General features: G+C 44.9%; 1 protein-coding gene across 2 annotated transcripts in view; it reads right to left on the bottom strand.

The window, feature by feature from the left end:
- Positions 1-19,997, bottom strand: part of WWP2 (WW domain containing E3 ubiquitin protein ligase 2) — a 148,251-nt gene that overhangs the window by 63,133 nt on the left and 65,121 nt on the right. For both annotated transcript variants that reach the window (XM_043599552.1, XM_043599553.1), the window contains one exon: positions 18,690-18,786. In XM_043599552.1, coding sequence (XP_043455487.1) covers positions 18,690-18,786 — 97 coding nt within the window. The remainder of the gene's footprint in view (positions 1-18,689; positions 18,787-19,997) is intronic.

Raw genomic sequence — 19,997 nt, 5'->3', positions numbered from 1 at the left:
AAAAATCAATCTGTATATTGCAGCCAATGTAAATAAAAACAGTTCATCACATGAGAAAAAATAAAAGTGAGCAAAAGTTTTAAAACACAGGTAACTATAGTGTGAGGATATGCTCAAAAAAATACAGAAAGCAAGAATCTTGATAAGAATGTACGTCAGGCAACATTCAGGACTCTCCAAACACTCTGTATTAGTAAATGTGAAAATTCTTCAAAGCATAGGGACACATCTCTCCCAAATGTCAAGAAGTCCCGGCTGACTGGATACCAAGCACCGAGCATAATTTTCTATCTTGGTAAAAGATGCCAAGACACAAAACAGGGGTTCTTTGACCTCCGATTCAGGCCCATCAGTATTTGAGCTCCACACAAGAGAAGTTTCAAGGTATAACAACTAATAGTGAGCTAACCTCCACTTAAAAAGACAAATCAATGGGCGCCTGGGTGGCTGTCAGTTAAGCGTCTAACTTCAGCTCAGGTCATGATCTCACAGTCTGTGAGTTCAAGCCCGGGGCCGGGCTCTATGCTGACAGCTCAGAGACTGAAGCCTGCTTTGGATTCTGTGTCTCCCTCTCTCTCTCTCTCTGCTCCTCCCCCACTCGTGCTCTGTCTCTCTCTCTCTCAAAAATAAACATTAAAAAATTTTTTTTGATAAATAAATAAAATAAATCAAAAAAACAAATCAAAAAACAATGTATAGACATTAAAAGCACCCAATAAACCCTTTTCACATTCCAATCCAAGGAATCGATATATGCCTGGATGACCTGACCCAAGATGGTGTCTGTCCTGCCCCTCTTCCAAGGCCTCTTAACTGGGCATTGTCTTTTAATAGCAGCATGGAAACAAAACTGAGTGAGGCTGGGCCAGTTTCCAGTAAGACAACCAGCAAAAAAACAGGCTCTTAAAATAGAAGCACAGGAAAAAAAAAAAAAAAAAAAAACAGGGGAATTGGTGATGGGAAAAGAAACTGTTTCCACCATGGAGAGAGGCATCGACAAGCAAACCTGCACCGACCTACCCCCTCAATTCTTCCTCCCTGTTCAAATGTGGATTCGAGGGGGGGGTGGGGGGAGGGCGGCCATAGGGAAGGGGATAAGAAGGGGAGGTTAAAAGGGAAAGGCGCAATTAAGAGTTAAAATGGGACCCTTCCAGTCATTCCAAGGGTAATTTACGGCTCTGTTCCACACCCTACCTCTAGGCTGCCAGCCTCTGAAATGACAGGAAAGGTAAAAATAAAACTGCTGCCAAGTCCATTCTACGTCCCTCCCGGAAAGACAAATGATTTACTTCTGCCCAGCCTGGAGTACAGAGCAGTCTCCCCAAAGTGGCAGCTCTAGGAGACTAAAAGATGCATCTTGCAAGAGAACGTAGGATACGTTTTGATTCATCTAACCGAATTCCAGATTGCAGGTTGGGAACACTAAAAGAGAATGCTCAAACACCCTCCCACACTTGAAAGAGAGCTAAAGCTCACGGGAAGTAGTCACTCCCCATTCCGCCCCGTTCGGTGCTGCAGCGGGTGACTGATGTGTCCCACGGCCTGAGACGGCACAAGGATGTAGGACGCTCAGGCAGCCAGCGCTGTGGGCCGCCGACCCCCATGGACACGCAGTTGGAATCTGCATGGGGGGACCCTGAGAAAGGGATGTGGAGCCCCGGCTTGTGCAGGTAAGCCAGAAGAGCGTCTCCACCTTCTGTCTACTGAAATCATTTGTTTGAGTGTCCCCTGTGCTACAGCCTCAGACCAAAAAGGACTACGTAGGACCCTGAGGTACCAGGGTCAATGACACACTCGGGTGTTATTTCTAAGTGTTCTGACACAGCATATCACAAAGGCAGAAATCCAGCAGGAGTGAGGTAAGCTCCAAAAAGAGTATGTTCCTTGGACATTCCTCAACACAATGCGCCAAATTGCTCCTGAGGAAAATTCAGAGGCTCTGCTGATCTGTTCAGCTGGCACACTCTTCTCTAGAAGCCCGATCCAAATCTTGGTCTAAACGTCCCTCATCTCCCAGGCTAGAGTAAGTTCTCTTGCATTCTCTCACAAGGTATTCTAATTTTCCCTTTTTGGCACTTGTATTTGTGATTGTATATTCGTTTGTTTATTTGTTCAATGTCTATCTCCAGTAAGGTCCATGAGGTCAGGAACCATGTCTCTTTTGTATACCTTTGCATAACCAGCACCCAGCATGTGCCTGGCCTTACAAGAAGGTGCATAAAAATATTTGCTGAATGAATAAAAGAAGCAGGCATTCAAGTTCAAAAGCACTCTTGGGCCTGTAATCTCTAGTACCACCAAAGTTCTTTGCAATCCACTCATCACCTCCTCATCTCCCGCCATCCCTTTAGAGAATGGAATCCATGCCAGGGGATGGAATCCAAAGTCTAGCAGATAATTGAGAAGTATCAGAGCTACTGCCTTCTAGAAAGACTAACTCTAAGCATCATGTAAAAACGTTCTCTAATATCAGCGTCTAAAAATAAAAATGATTTCACCAGACCCATTTTATGCCCACATACATATACTAAAATTGTGAGACAATCTTCAAATCCAACCAGATTCTACGTGGGTTTTTATGTGTCCCAGCTGTAATTTTCAAGCACACACCAACAGGTAAAGACTAGGCAAGTGAATAACATGACAGTTAAGAGAAATACCTTCTGTGGTAGGCAGAATTTCTTTTTTTTTCTTTTTTTAACGTTTATTTATTTTTGAGACAGAGAGGGAGACAGAGAATGAACAGGGGAGGGGCAGAGAGAGAGGGAGACACAGAATCTGAAACAGGCTCCAGGCTCCGAGCGGTCAGCACAGAGCCCGACGTGGGGCTCGAACTCACGGACCGTGAGATCATGACCTGAGCCCAAGTAGGACGCTTAACCGACCAAGCCACCCAGGCGCCCCTATGGTAGGCAGAATTTCTAAAACGACCCCGCCTCCAAAAGACACCCCACCCTAATGCCTAAAACCAGTGAATGCAACAAAACTTCACACCCTTGATAATATTATATGGCAGCTGACCTTAATAAAGGGAGATCACACAAGCAGGCCTGATCTCCTAAAAGCAGCATTTTTTCTCTGGCAGGTGTGAGAAGTGGGGAGCAAAAAAGAACATCAGAGCAATTCAAAGTTCAAGGGGGATTTGACACACCCTTGCTGGCGTGAACATGGGAGTGGGGAACACGCAGGCGGCCTTACAGACCTGAGAGAGGCCCCAGTTTAATAGCCAGTAAGGAAACAAGGACCTGAGTCCTACACCCACAAGTAACTGAAGTCTATCGACAACCTGAAAGAATTTTGAAGCAAATACTTCTTAGACTTTCCTGATAAGAATGCAGCCAGGCCAGGGCTAGCCAGGCCTAGTGGCTCAGTAAGTTGAGTGTCTGACTCTTGATCTTGGCTCAGGTCACGATCTCACGTTTTGTGGGTTCCAGCCCCACATCAGCACTCTTGCTCTCTCTCTCTCTCTCTCTCTCTCTCTCTCAAAAATAAACATTAAAAAAATATCTTTGAAAACAAAAGAATGCAGGGGCACCTGGGTGGCTCAGTTGGTTAAGTGCCCAACCTCAGCTCAGGTCATGATCTTGCGGTCCATGGGTTTGAGCCCTGCATCGGGCTCTGTGCTGACAGCTCAGAGCTGGAGCCTGCTTCAGATTCTGTGTCTTCTCCCTCTCTGCCTCTTTCCCACTCATGCTCTGTCTATCTCAAAAATAAATAATAAACATTAAAAAAAAAGTTTAAAAAAATAAAAAAAGAACACAGCCTGGCCAACACCTTGATTTTGACCCTGTGGGACCCCGAGGAGACAATCCAGCCAGCCAGCCTGTGCTGTTACAGAAGGGTGAGCTAAAAAATGTTACTGTTTTAAGCCCTAAGTTTGTGGTGATTTATTACACAGCAATAGAAAATCAATACATCCTCCCAAACAAATAAATGTCAATTTCCACAGAAGACGATACTAATTTTTAAAGATATGGCTAGGTAATAGCCTTGGCCCAAATTCTTGCTGACCACCCTGTTTCACTCTGATTTCAGAAGACCTTATGCAGGTATGGCTTAGCTCTATGCAATCAGGGCTCATCTCCGAGGAACAGCATTTCTGTGATGCAGCGTCCTTTGTGAGATACACGTTCTTAAGATTCAACAATTGCTTGTAAATTTGAACAAACGATATATAAGTGAATTGTTACTATTCTTAGTGGGTAAGTAACATTCTCTTCTGGTAGAATCCAGGTACAGGGACTTTATACATTCTTTTTCCCCAAAAGGACATAATTATATGTCAAGCTATGTCTGATTCCAGTGCTAACCGCAGAAGTTGCAAGGATTTGGAAAGAATAGTTCATGCGAAGGGTTCAATACAGAACTATCAGTCATGAAGAAAAAACAGAGGACACAGGAGAGACTGAGAGAGCAGTGGCAACCCACCACGCTCTTGGCGGTTAGGCTAAGCCTTAGAAAGCACAAGGCAGTCCTGATAAAAAGTCTCCCCTATACCCTGGGCCCCTGAGATCATCACTTCTCAGGAGTTGTGGCACCAAGGAATGTAAACTAGTAGCAAGACCCACCCCGAAGTTTCGGCAAATAAGGAGCAAGAACACAAGACTCTTTCAATTCAACAAATATTTATTGAGCTGCCGCTACGTGCAGCAAGGCGCTATTCTAGGCTCCGCTAGGGACAGGCAGAGGGATAACGCACACGTGCCTTTAGCATGGCATTTGGCTGAGGGTCTGGCACCACTCCCCCTGCACCCTCTGCCCCTCCAAGAAGAAATAAATGGAGAAGTAACTCCTCAGTAGTCTGCAATTCATTCTTTCCTAAGTGTAAAGCAAAACCAAACGATGTGATTTAAAATAAAACTTTTTTAAACCGTTTTTAAAGGTAAAATTAAAAAAAATTAAATTTAAAAAAAAAAAAGGAACAACAAACCAACCTGGTCTTACTTCCCCCGTCTCCTTCACAAAATAACAATTATTTGTACTACATCCTACTCAATGTTTTCACTAATCTCTTTTTTTTTTTTAATTTGTGTCATTTTAGGCGTGCCTGGGTGGTTTGGTCAGTTAAACGTCTGATTTCAGCTCAGGTCATAATCTCACAGTTTTTAACTTCGAGCCCCGTGTCGGGCTCTGTGCTGACAGCTCAGAGCCTAGAACCTGCTTTAGATTCTGTGTCTCCCTCTCTGCTGCTCCCCTACTCATGTGTGCACTTGCACGCTTTCTCTGTGTGTGTCTCTCTCTCTCAAAAATAAATAAACATTCAAAAACCATAGTCATTTTGTCATTAGAACTTAAACCTTCAAAGGCCATCTATCTATACAATAGACCCAACACAGAGACATGCTAAAAAGTAAAGCCAAACAAAATCTTCACAGAGGGAGCAAGTCCTTGGTCTCTCCACACCCTTCACACTGCTGGATGTAGACTTTCACACTCCATTATCAAATAATGAGCAAACCAAAGATGACTTCCACTCATCAAGACAAAGAAAAGCACACCTAAGGCAGGTTTAACGTGGCAAGTCAGTCTAGGGATAGGAAATAAAGAAGGCAGGACACACAGAAATGAAAAGGCGAGAGGATGATGAAAACAACTCCAAGGACATCACGAATCAAAGAAATGTATATGGCCTGGGACACTTTAAAGGTAGATGCTATCATCCTGGTGTTTTAAAAATTCACCTGAGGGGCTCCTGGGTGGCGCAGTCGGTTAAGCGTCCGACTTCAGCCAGGTCACGATCTCGTGGTCCGTGAGTTCGAGCCCCGCGTCGGGCTCTGGGCTGATGGCTCAGAGCCTGGAGCCTGTTTCCGATTCTGTGTCTCCCTCTCTCTCTGCCCCTCCCCCGTTCATGCTCTGTCTCTCTCTGTCCCAAAAATAAAATAAAACGTTGAAAAAAGAAAAAAAAATTTTTTTTTAAAAAATAAAAATAAAAATTCACCTGAATGCCATCGCAAATAATGCTACCTAACATACAAGGACCAAAAAGGTTGAAACTAAATGGGCAGGGAGGGGCACCTGAGTGGCTCAGTGAGTTAAGAATCTGACTTTCCACTGATGTCATGATCTGACAGTTCTCGAGTTTGAGTCCCGCATGGGATGAGCACCAGCCCACCCCCCCCTCCTTGGGGTGAGCCCTGTTTTCTCTCCCTCTCCCTCTTCCTCTCCTTCTCCCTCTCCTTCCCTCCCTCTCTCTCTCTCTCCCCTCTCCTTCTCCCTCTCTCTACACCCCTCCTTATTCACTTGGGTCTTACTCCTCCTCAAAAACAAATAAATAAATAAATGGGCAGGGAAAAATACATGCCAAGCAAGTATGAAACAAAAAGGAAGCTGGGACAGCTATGCTAACGTCAAACCAAACAGATTTTTAAAAATAATTTTTACAAATCGGGTGTAGTTTACACAGAGTAAAATTCACCTTTTAAGGGTACTGTCTAATGAGTTGTAACAAATGTATACAATCGTGTTACCACCACCATAATCAAGACACAGGACATTTCCATTCTCGGTGCCCTTTTGCAGTTAATCCCTCCCATCAGTTCCTAGAAACTGCTGATTAGATGTCTATCCCTGTAATTTTGCCTTTTCCAGAATACTATAGGCTACAATGCAGCCTTTTGTGTCTGGCTTCTTGCACTCCACCTGATGCTTTTGAGTATCGTGTACGTTGTTGTAGATTGTTCCTTTTCACTGTGCAGACCAAATAAATTTTAAGAGAAAAAGTACTAAAAAAACAGAGGATCATGAGATCAGGACAAAGTTCAATTCGCCATAAGTCATATTTCAAATTCATAGTATGAGCCAATAAAATGACCTTAAAATGCATAAAACAGAAGTTCATAGACACGATCTGGCCCCATCTAGTGCTGCCCCCCTCTCCTATTTTCCCACTACTCCCTCCACACCAGCCAAACCAGCCTCCCCACCACTCTTCCAGCTCCATGGGGCTCTGCAGAAGCCATTCCTCTGCCCCAATAGTCTTCCTCTCACATATCCTCACGGCCAGCCCTCATCTTCTTCAAATCTTTGCAGAAAGGTCACGTTCTTAACGATGACTCACTTGACTGCCCCATTTACTACTGCATCCCGTTGTTCTATAATACAGTCGTATATATGCATGTATATGTGTAATATATATATACATATATATATATATGTATATTTCCATGGATCAGATTTATTTTTTAATCAATAAAGATCAAAAAACAAAAAACAAAAAAGAGGATCACTCTAATATTCTCCATTATTATAGAAGCCAAGGCACAGAATGTTTCCAGAAAGAACTAGTCCACAAGGTAAACCTGCAGAAAGGTCAGGTGAGCCTCTGTGGCTGTAATTTTGGGGGAAAGATAGAACCAGATGCAAGAATGAAGTGAACTAACACATAAAGGGAAACAAAGATGGGAGACCCAAAGAATATTGAGACCAATATCTTCACTATATTTTTAATAAGTTTTTTTTTTTTTAAGTCTATTTATTCATCCTGAGAGAGAGAGAAACAGAGCACAGGAGCAGGACAGGGGCAGAGAGAGAGGGAGGATTGAGAATCCCAAGAAAGCTCTGTGCTGTCAGTGCAGAGCCAGATGCAGGGCTCGAACTCAAACTGTGAGATCATGACCCAAGCCAAAGTCAAGAGCCAGACGCTTAACCAACAGAGCCACCCAGGTGCCTCTATATTTTTAATAAGTTAAGGGTACATGATAACTTCAGAAACACTGTGACACATAAAGCATAATGCTATATAAACTCTGTATTTCAGTTCAGTAAATATTTTTATCTAACACAAAACTTAAATATAGAATCCTTTCATTGTTTGAAATGCATCATTCTATCAAGGCTACGGAGTATGCCATTGTAAAGACACGCACTAAACTAAATCCCAGGGGCGGCTGGATGGGTCAGTCAGTTAAGTGGCCAACTTAGGCTCAGGTCATGATCTTGCGGTTTGGAGTTCAAGCCTCGCATCAGGCTCTGTGCTGACAGCTCAGAGCCTGGAGCCCGCTTCAGATTCTGTGTCTCCTCCTCTCTCCTCCCATCCCATGCTCATGCTCTGTCTCTCTCTGTCTCTCAATAATAAACGTTAAAAAAAAAAACAAAAAAAAAAAAACACTAAACTCCAAATCTCCACTTCCATAGAGCTTGGCAATTTCAAAAGGAGTCACTGAGTGCCCACAGAATCCTAAAGGAAAAGTCTAACCTCATCATGCCACACTATGCCACCAAATGGCTTAAGCCCCCCTCTCCCTGCCATCCCCATCTGTCCAAAGCATCTGCCATCAGTTCTGTTCTGCTTCTTAATCACCACATACCCAAGCTGCCTAAGCTCCCAGGACTAAAAAGTCATTTCTCCAAAACCCATACTCTCTTTATTTGCTTCTCTGTATATCCTGTCCCTTTCAATCACAATTTTCTAGAACTAAGAAATCCCAGAATCCAGATACAGATAAAATTAAAGTAGAAATACCACTGCTGTGCCCTCATTGTGGTGACCCTTATACTGGCCCCATAGTCCAATATCAGAAATACACTTTGTTTTGCTCTGTATCTCTTCAAGTTTGGTTTTCATTCCTGCCCCTAAGGATACACTTTCAGAGTGTGACTGCCCCAGGGCCACACGGTACTACCTTTTCACAGACGCTGCTAACACCAATCTCGACCATTATGGGGGATGCCATTTTAAAGTGACAGCTTCATAAGCTCCTCCCCTCCTGCATTTCTTATTTCCTTGAATAACATCACAATCTAAGCAGTGAGTCCTCTCTATTCCTGTTCATCCTTCACCCCGTCTCATTAGTCAGTCACCCAGTCCTGCTCAGTGATTACACCTCCTAGGTATTTCTAGGTATTTCTCTTGACTTCTCTCCATTCTGCCCACTGCCCAAGGCCAGTCATCAATTCCTTACTCACCAGTTCCCTACAACAGTCCTCCTCTTGGTCCCTGGTTCTAATTTCAACCTCCACTGTGGCAGACATCCCCAATCTCCTCTATTCTACAAGTATCCCTGCTTCTGCCTACTTGCTCAGGGGCCAGAAGACCCTTAAGTTTCCTTGCAGCTAAGTTCTGGAAGCAATGCAGATTATACAAATGAGAAGTTCTTGCAGATTTGGAAAGCAGAAAGAAAGCAGAGGCCATTCCTCTTGTGGTCCTGATGACTGGCAGGGGCTCTGGCAGCCCCCAGTCTTTATACCCTGGCCACCAGCTTCCTGTGTGTGAGGCAGCTGTAGGGGCAGCAACAGTTTCCCAACACGTGGATTGCAGATGCAGGGCTGTGACCTTAAAACCAAGGATGGGGAAGGTCATGCTTCTGTTCTTCCAGCCCATACAAAGACTTCTGTAAACACTTAATTCCACACATTTAATCCCTTTCTGCTCAAGATACCTCGAGTGGCTTCTATTTGAGTGACTTCTATTTCCTGCAATGAACCTTAACTGATACAACTTCAAATGTATCCATTTGATATTTTCCTGAATAATGTATTACAGAAATAGCACATCATGCCCTTTCTCAAAATTCAGTGGTTCACTATCTCCAAAGAATTTAAAAATCTAAAGTTTTGGGGCACCTGGGTGGTTCAGTCGGTTAAGCGTTCAATTCTGGCTCAGGTCATGTTTCATGGTTTGTGAGTTCCAGTCCCCCGCCCCCACATCGGGCTCTGTGCTGACCACTTGGAGCTTGGAGCCTACTTTGGATTCCATGTCTCCCTCTCTCTCTGCCCCTGCCCCACTCATTCTCTCTCTCTCTCTCTCTCTGAAAAATAAAAAAACATTAAAAAATTATTTTAAAAAAAAAGTCCTCAATAAAGCATAAAGGCCCTTTATGAATTGGTCTCACCTTCTTACCATCTCCTATAGCAGGGATCAGCAAACTGCCTATACAAGGCCAAACAGCAAATATTTTATGCTTTGCAGACCATCCAATCTCTGTCACAACTACTTAACTCTGCCACTGGAGCATAAAAGTGGCCATAGACAATATGTAAATGAACAAGTATAGCTGTATTCAAATAAAACATTACTTACTAAATAAATAAATAAAATATTATTTACAAAAACAGGTTATCAAGACCATAAAGATAAGCCACAGACTAAAAGAAAATGTTTGCCAAGGACATATCTGATAAGGAACTGATACCCAAAATATACAAACAACTCTTAAAACTCAACCATCAGCGGGGCGCCTGGGTGGCGCAGTCGGTTAAGCATCCGACTTCAGCCAGGTCACGATCTCGCGGTCCGTGAGTTCGAGCCCCGCGTCGGGCTCTGGGCTGATGGCTCAGAGCCTGGAGCCTGTTTCCGATTCTGTGTCTCCCTCTCTCTCTGCCCCTCCCCCGTTCATGCTCTGTCTCTCTCTGTCCCAAAAATAAATAAACGTTGAAAAAAAAATTAAAAAAAAAAACAAAACTCAACCATCAGAAACCGCTCAGGGGCGTCTGGGTGGCTCTGTTGGTTAAGCGTCTGACTCGATTTTCACTCAGGTCATGATCTCACGATTGTGAGACTGAGCCCCACATTAAGCTCTGTGTTGGACATTGGGTCTGCTTGGGTTTCTCTCTATATATCTCCCTCTGGCCCTCTCCTCTACTCTTGTTCACTCTCTCTCTCCCTCTCAAAATAAATAAATAAATAAATATTTTAAAAAAAGAAAAGAAACCACCCGACTAAAAAATAGGCCAAGGAACTGAAAAGACACTTCACCAAACAACAACAACATAGGTGACAAATAAAGCTATGAAAACATGCTCCATGTCATCTATCATCAGGAAAATGCAAATTAAAACAGCAATGAGATACTACTTCAAAGTTATTAGAATGGCCAAAATCTAGAACACTGATAACACCAAATGTTGGTGAGGATACAGAACAAGAGGAACTATCATTCATTGTTGGTGGGAACATAAAATAGTACAGCTACTATGGAAGACAACCTGGTAATTTTTTACAAAACTAAACATACTTTGGGATGCCTGGGTGGCTCAGTCGGTTAAGCATCCAACTCTTGATTACAGCTCAAGTCAATGATGTCATGGTTTCTGACTTCGAGCTCCGCATTGGGCTCAGTGCTGACAGAGCAGAGCCTGCTTGGGATTCTCTCTCTACCCCTCCCCGGCTCACGTGCATTCTCTTTCTCTCTTCTCTCTCTCTCTCTCTTTCTCTCAAAGTAAATAAACTTAAAAAAAAAAACAAAAAAAAACTACACATACTTTTACCATATGTTCCAGCAATCACTCTCCTTGGCATTTACCTCAAAGAGCTGAAAGTACGTCTACAAAAAAACCTGCACACGGATGTTTCTAGCAGCCTTACTCATGACTGTCAAAACTTGGACAGAATCAAGCCTGTCCTACAGTTGGTGAATGGATGAATAAACTGTGTACATCCAATGGAATACTATTCAGCACTAAAAAGAAATGCACTATCAAGCCATAAAATAACATGGAGGAAACCTAAATGCATTACTACTAAGCGAAAGAAGCCAATCTGAGCTACATACTTGATGATTCCAATGATATGACATTCTAGAAAAGGCAGAGAGTCTTTCGGAAACTATAAAAGAATCACTGGTTGCAGGAGTTGAGGGGGAGGGAAAGATGAACAGGTAGAGCACAGAGGATTTTTAGGGCAGTAGAACTATTCTGTATGACAGTATAATGGGGGATAAGCGTCCCTACAAATTCATCAAAACCCAGAGAATGTACAACAATGAGGGTGAAATGTAATGCAAACCACGGATTTGGGGGATGAAGATGTGTCAGTGTAGGTTCATCGACTGTTTAACAAATGTGCCGCACTAAGGGCACCCAGGTGGCTCAGTCGGTTAAGTGTCTGACTTCAGCTCAGGTAATGATCTCTGTACTGACAGCTCAGAGCCTGGAGCCTGGAGCCTGCTTCAGATTCTGTGTCTCCCGCTCTTTCTACCCCTTCCCTGCTCGCACTCTCTCTCTCTCGCTCTCAAAAATAAATTTTTTTTTTAATGTGTTGTGCTAGTTCGGGATGTTAAAAGTAGGGGAGACATGTGTATGTGGGGGCTGAGGGCATATGGGAAATCGAAATCTCTGTACCTTCTGCTCAATTTTGCAGTGAACCTCACACCGCTCTTTAAAAAAAAAGAAAAATAGGGGCGCCTGGGTGCCTCAGTTCCTTAAGCGTCTGGCTTTGGCTCAGGTCACGGTCTTGCGGTTCATGAGTTTGAGCCCCACATCGAGCTCTATGCTGACAGCTCGAGCCTGGAGCCTGCTTTGGATTCTGTGTCTCCCCCTCTCTCTGCCCCTCCCGACCCGCACTGTGTGTGTCTCTCTCAAAAATAAACATTAAAAAAAAAAGTAAAAAAACAAAAACAAAAAAACAGGTGGCATCCTGGATCTGCCCTGTGAACCATAGTTTGCTATAGCTATCAGCCCAAATATCTTACCTATGGACATTACCAACTAGCTAACATTTCCTCGGATATGCTAAGTTCTCTTTATTCCGCCTTGTCTCTGCCCTGCTGCACTCTCTTCCTGGAATGACTTCCCTTTCCCTGATGTCGCTGGTCTGCAAGCTCCTTTCAAAGTACAGCTCCAACGTGGGAGGTGTCCCCTAAATCCCCCAGGTGGATTTGGATACACCGTCCACTATCCTCCTCTTGCATGTGAACTCACCACCATGGTGGGGTCCATCGCCCTATCCTAATTATCACCTATGTGTCTGTCTCCTGCTAGATGCCACAGTCCTTGATGACAGGGACCACGGCTTTCTATCTTTGTATCACCACAACATAGCTCAGAGCCTGGCATTCCTGTGTGTGGAACAAATACTGCCTTTAATTGCAGATAGCTGCCTTACTTTCTCCTAGCTCACGAAAAGTTCCCAACCAGCTTTCTGGCACACACCACACCTCTCTAGGCTCACAGAAAAGAAATGCCCAATAACTAGCTATAAAATGAAGAGATAAGTATATAGTACTGTATAGTGCATAATTTTAATTGGTATAAAATTAATAAATTAATGTATAAATGAATGTAATTAATCTCCATGACTACTTTTCAATGCCTTGCTTTGACGATGCAGTAAGACTACTGTCCACAGTCTCAATCCTATTCTATCTAAACCAACTACTCAGAAGAGAGTCCCTTGTAAGCAGGGACTGTGTCTTAGTTATCACTGAAGGAATAAATGAATTACACTAATTTCTCTTTTTTTTTAATGTTTATTTATTTATTTTGAGAGAGAGAGTAGGAGCAGGGGAGGAACAGAGAGAGGGAGAGACAGAGAGAACCCCAAGCAGGCTCCATGCTGTGAGAGCAGAGCCCGACGCAGGGCTCAATCTCATAAACTGTGAGATCATGACCTGAGCCGAAATCAAGAATTGGACTCTCAACCAACTGAACCACCCAGGTGCCCCACACTTAACTTCTCTGCTTAATCCTTTTGCTTCCTCAGCAATCCTGAGGATTGGAAGTAAAAGCTGTTGGGCGGGAGGCTTGAATGAAAATTGTAAAGGTGTTCAGTTGAGCTTCATGCCGACAAGGTGACATCTCTAAATAACCGTGGTTTCAAATCAAGTAGCCTTTAGTCATCTCAACTGAAGGGGAGGTTAACAGTGGCCAGTGATAACTGAGAGAATGGCCCAGTGCCCAAAGACTCAACTCTCATCCTGTCCATCCTTCTGTCCCCATTAGCTTTGCTTCCCAAACCCTCCTGGTCCTCCCAGGACTCCCAGCAGCGTTCCCAGCAGATGCACGCCTGCTTGAGTTTATTTTTCTTTCCTTTCTGGGCTAGGCTGTCTGCAGACACAGCTGATGAGCTATTTAGAGCTCACCAGAGACCTTGGGGCTTTGTAAGTCTCTGAGACTACAGCTCTTTTAAATCTTCAGAGGTCATTAATGCCAAGGCACGGGAATCCATAAATTTGATATATTTTTATCAAAGCAGGATAAAAAGAGAAAGAGGAAAGGAGGGAGGATTAAAATTCTATCACAAGAGGTTCTGAAACTTTTGCACGTAAGAGAATCACAGGGGAGCACGTTAAAATGCAGGTTCTGACCGACGCTGGCCAACACTCACAGCTGATGATGGACATAAGCAAATTCAAGGCTTCTATCCCTTCACGCCAAACACACATATGCATATACATTCGTGCATGATCACACATGCTCTTACACAAAACAGACATGTACACACGGAATGAAGGAAAATTAATTGCCGAAGCCCCCTTACAGCTCCTTCAACAAGATCTCTTTCGGTCTTCAGACCTATTAATGAAAAAGTTCAGTGCATTCTTCCCTTTTGGTCTCCCCATTTCCCTACATAACTGTGGCAAATCTAGAGGGGCTCCTGGCTAGGTACCCAAGTCGGAGGAAATCTCAGGCTGTGCTTAGAGGAGCAGCATTGCTCACACACCACTCTGCGGGTCATCCGGGAGCTGGATGCACCTCAACTCCCTGACTTCATATAACCGCGGCACGGGGAAAAACTCACAGGTGATGACGCATTAGCCAAGTACGGAGGGACTCAAACATCCTGACTGTCTATCCTCCAGTCTCGAATCTCACGCCCATTTCTAACCGAACAGTGACTCTGACGACAGCTGCCACTACCGGTGCGGACCCCCTTCTTTCCCTGCACGTATGCCCCGCTGCTGGCTTCTGTGGTTCACTGTTCGCCCCTTCCATAGTTCCCAAGACACTGCACGGGACCATCGGACAACAGATGACAGTCTCTCTGCAGATGCCCCCTCCACTCGGTCCTCGGTCTTTCCCTCTCCACACACGGACCTCTCTCTCTGAACTTCCCGTGATGCTCATGGTTTATTTGTTTCCCACACAACCCGTACGTATATCACAAAGACTGTGACCTTGCCGTGGAAAGTAGAAGCCGTGTCGCGTGCAATGTGTGCACAGCACCAGGCACATCTCACATCTTCAAAACCTGAATTGACTTAGGCATGGCTCCCAAAGCCAGCCCTCATTCCAGCAAAATAAAATAAACGCTGGGGGATTATTAAAGGGTGTGGTAGGCCCTCCCTGTGCCAGCCAGCACACACTCTCCCAGGGGGCTCCTTTGCACACCAGGCGCTCGCCACTGTCGGACTGGAATGAGGAACACTGGCTGAGGATGCAGCGCAGCATGGCACGCTGACAGAATCCGGGGTAAGCCACGTAATCACCCCCACTCCAGTCAAACGCCGAGGAGTGTTAGACCAGCCCTCTCAGCCCACCAAGATTAGTGCCGTTCTGACACGTTACCTGGCAGTGGCCAGCCTTCATCTGGAACCCACTCCCCCAACTCCCAAACTCAGCTCTCAAGCCTGGGGGAGAGTTGGAACAGGACAGGAGCATAACCTCTGAGGCCAATGTGGATCACTGACTTAGAATCATTGGCCAATGTTACAAAGCCAGACTGCACGGAAGAAGTAAGTGGTCATTACTGAGCCTGGAGAAATCCTAAATTCTGAAATCTGTCTGCCTCAACAGCAAACAACAGTTTCTCCAACCTAATACCATCGCTGGTCAGTTTTCTCAGGGTGACAGAGGCTGCTTTTTACTTTTTTATTGTGAAATATGCCAGGTAAACAAAGGAATATATTAAATATATGTTTGGTTCTAAGAAGAAAAGGAAGATGAACACTCGAGGACCCACCCCCCACATTCACAGTGCCATGAAGTTTCCAAGTTTCCTTACTTTACCCATCTCCGCCCCTACAACGATAACCATTCTACTGAATTCAGGGCTAATTATTCCTTTTCATTTTTTTATTGCTTTACTCCCCATGGAGGTATCCATTAAAAAATATATGTGGTTTAGTTTGACATTTTTTAACTTTATATAAATTACATCATACTATATTTTGCCCCCCAGTGGCCTGCTCCTCTTGTTCAACACTATGTTTCTGAGATTCCCCCATATTGAAGCAACTATCTTTCACCCCATTTTTACTATGGGATAATATTTCATTCTAAGACTACACACAATTTATGACATTAATGCATTCTTTATTCAACCAGACCCACGCGCTGCACACTAATATGGTGTGTCTATAAATCAAGTTATGCCACATGGGTCGTTGGTGGCAATCCCATGCTGGCTGCCATGTGGCAGACCAGATGGTAAAATAACTAGAGATGTTTCACCCAATTATTCTTAAAGAGTGGATAAATCCCACTCAAAGAGCTTGGAGGTCATGCTTGGCAAGCAAATGGTCCCTTTGCTGGATGAACTTGGGTAGATGAACCTCTAAGTAAAACCCTTACATGGTTCTGGTTCTAAACCTTAATAAAGTAGGAGAAAGGAGAGGAAACAGCTGTTTGACACTGCAGTCTTAACCTTTCTGGGCACATCAGAGCATCCTTGATCATGGTGAGTGGCCCCTAAGTCCAGGAAAAACCTACCCATCAGACAGCAAAGGCTAAACATTTAGTCCAGAGGCAGCAGGGAGAAGCCCATCCTCCCTGCCCCAGGAAACCAAGGACAGCGGAGGATTGTCCTTGAATCCTGAAGGTTTCATTCATCACCCTCCTAACTACAGTCCTTGATGCAAAAATAATCAGCCATGCCACACTTCCCAGCTTTGGGGGTCAGGAGGGGCATACAACAGACTCTCCAGAGCAAAGGAACCTCCCACCACTCTCCCTGAGCACGCCCCATAGGCAAGCCCTCACACTGACATAGCCCATCTCCGTTATTTCCTACAATGACCTTCTGAGGCAGGCGATATCCCCATTTCACATGTGAAAAAAACTGAGGTGCTGAGAGGTTTAGCGGCTCGTCCGATATCACACAGCAAGTAAATGAGAGGCCAGGATTCAATCTGTATTTTCTGATTTCAAAGCCCCGCACCCTTGTCCAGTCAACTACCCCGCTACCATTGCTCGTGCACACCATCTCCTGAAGTGCGGCAGCAACGGGGGAAAGGAGTTCTCAGGGACACAGAAGACACTGCCTTCAGATGATCCTTTCACAAGTGTTTGCTATTGAACGGCAGCAGGCTCCATGTGAACACAGAATAAATACTTAGAAGGCAGAGGCCTGTGAAAACTCAGAGGCCATGTGTAGAAAAGGCTACAGGAGCTTAGCAGGCCAATGTGGATGCCCACACGGCCCCAGCTACTTGGAAGGCACTCTGCCCACCAATAATTAACCAGAATAGAATGTCTATCATGTGTGATGGGCAAAAATGCATCCAATTTTCTGTTGGAAGTCTGCTTGCTGCCTTAAAAGACAGTAATCCTCAGCACTAACAATGACAAAGAAGGGCTACTAGGACATGTGAATTTCAAGATTAACTAGAGAACTTCAGAGAGCAATAAATAGGTCAAGAACTTAATTCCAAAGTTACTAAGAGCCAGACTCTGCCTTCCAGCCCCCAAATAAGTGACATCAGTCACATATGACACAAACTTTCCGAGTCAGCTGAAAGACCAAGATGGCAGCTCCTAGTGCCAAAGCTAAGAAGGCATCGCTCTCAGCGGGTGATGTGCTGAGGTGTTCTTCTCCGCCAGCTGCTCACTACCAAAGAGATTCTGTTCTCTCTAGTTCTGGGTGCTCCTCAGGCCTCTGTTGACACAAAATTTGCCAATTATATCACTGGTCTTTACCCTGTGACACTTGCCTGTTTATCCCAACTTATAACTCATCTAGTGAGTCGAGAAAAAGTGAATGGTCTCCAGGGTGGGAGGTAACACCTTTGCAGAGGCTTGGAGAAAAGAGAACAGGAAAATGGCACCCTGGCTTGTAGTGACGCCACAGACAAAAGATCTAAACATCTGACCCTCTCTTGCTCCTGACACCTGCCTGGCACCGAAACTGTACAGACCCTCAAAACCACCACATCCAGTGAGGCTGATGGCTGTCATAAGAGGGATCATTTGAGACGCTGTGGGTACTGGCTGAAATCATACTGTGTTTCTCAAAGCATTATTCCCAATCCCTGGGATTTGTTCCAGAAGATTTTTACTAGTTTTTTATCTACTCTCTGCAGGTAATAACGATTTACAAACTGCACTCATATGATTCTTTTCCTTATAATTTCCTTAAAGTGTTTGGGGGTTTTATACACTGTGATAAATAATAAAAACAGGTTCCCAACTCCCTCCTCCCCACCTCTCTAATATACCTAAAACTATTCTCCTGTCTGGGAATTCAGTTGCCAAGGAAATGAGTTTGCACCATTAATACAGGTATGAGACAGGCATGCAGTAAATTAAGTCACTCTCGATATGTATAATAAGTATAATATAATTCAGACTTCCAGTTCAGGAGGTCTTAATCAATAGCCCAAAGGGAACCATGGATCACCCCCCAAAAACAGAAATGCACAGACAGAAAATCTCACATACAAAGAACCATTGCTCTAAACATTTGCATGTACATCCTAAAAGGATAACTATGGTCGCTGACCCTGAATCACAAAACACTAGCCAAGCTCTGTTTGGTGGCTCTTAACCAAATAACCAGTTTAGCCAGTCCCAATCTCTGACAAGGAACCCATGACCATTCTGAGAATCCTGAGTTCTGTACTCCCCCCTCAGCACCTCCTTAACACACTGAGTCAGGGATAAGCCCTCTGGAAATTTCCAACAGTTTCTAACATAAACTGTTCCTCGCCACCTCCCAACATGTTTTCCAATAGCTCTGAGCACCTTCCCAGCTCCTCCTTGTCCACAAACGGGGCGGGGGGGGGGGGGGGGGCGGGGGTTAGGGGAGGTTGTCTTACCGAGATCTCCCACCAAAGCAGTTTGTGCTGGGGGGCTGGTGTCGGTTGTCTGGAGCGACAGCTGTCCCGCTGGATTCTCTTGAAGGTGGCTGGGATCCTAGACAGGGGACCCATCACAAGAAAAGACAGAAACATTGAGAAGCTCAGCCCTGGTTTGTTTGAGATTGTGGCTCAGGAACAAAGTTCACTCCATGCGTTCGGGTTATCCACCACACCTAGCAAGCCACAGCCTCCAGCTCGAACAGGCAGAGGGACAGCCAGATGAGATCTGACTGGGGCCCCCACACAGAGGCGCTCAAACCTGGGAAACAGCTCTTCTTCTCCAAGACCTTCAAGAACACCTCAAGCACTTCCAAGCAACTTGCCTTGTGCACTGAATAAACTTCAGCTGCACCACACGAGACGCAGAACCCATGCTGACCGTGCAAAGTGGGAGCAAGTAATTAGGGCACTGCACTCGTCCATATCACAACCAGAAAGCTCTTAAAAAGCCAAATCAGATTCAATTCAAATCAAATTATGACACCGTTTTGCTAAAAACCCCCTCAACAGCTTTCTGCTTCTTAGGACGAGGTCCAAAGTCCTCACCAAGGCCTTCGAGGCTGGGTGGTCTGAGCCGAGCTGCCCTTGCAGCCCCGCCAGCCACCACTCTCCTTCCTGCTCTCCACGTTCCACCTGGCCGCCTCTGTTCCCACTGCAGGCCGAGCTCTCTCCCACCTTGAAGCCTCTGCACAAGGGACCCCTCGACCTCTCACTCAGCTACCCCACTCCTGCACCTCCCCACACCTCCCCCTCGGCCCGTCTAATCTCTTCAGCTCTGGCGGGTCTCAGCTTCCTCAAAGAAACCCTCCCTGGTCCCCAGCTGAAGTGAGACTTCCCGAAAGTATGGGACTCTCATATCACCCAGTACTTTTCCTTCATCGCTTTGGTCACAATTACAGTTACACAATTATTTCTGCACCTCCTTGTTTCATGTCTAACATTCCCACCTCCACCAAGTAAATCAGAAGCTCCTAGGAGTAGAGACCATATGAATTTTGCCCCCACCATCTGGCTAGCACCTGGTCCAAGACCTAGTACGTACCAGGTGCTCAATTACAGATATACGTGCAGAATGAGCGAATAATTCATGTTTCCTCCATGCACCAAAAGTACCCAAAGCACCACTCAGTCCAGGGAGGTTTCTCAAGTCAAGGCCCATCCAATCACTGAGATTCCATCCTACTGCCCTTGCATTAGAATTCAAATCTCACTCCCTCAAAGCTACAGAAAGCCTGTTTGGGGCCTGGAAAGTGCCACAGTTACATC

The sequence above is a fragment of the Prionailurus bengalensis genome, chromosome E2, assembly GCF_016509475.1.
Source record: "Prionailurus bengalensis isolate Pbe53 chromosome E2, Fcat_Pben_1.1_paternal_pri, whole genome shotgun sequence".
NCBI classification, from domain to species: domain Eukaryota; kingdom Metazoa; phylum Chordata; class Mammalia; order Carnivora; family Felidae; genus Prionailurus; species Prionailurus bengalensis.
The sequence above is the reverse complement of the archived record's forward strand: the minus strand, read 5'-3'. Positions and strand labels throughout refer to the sequence as shown.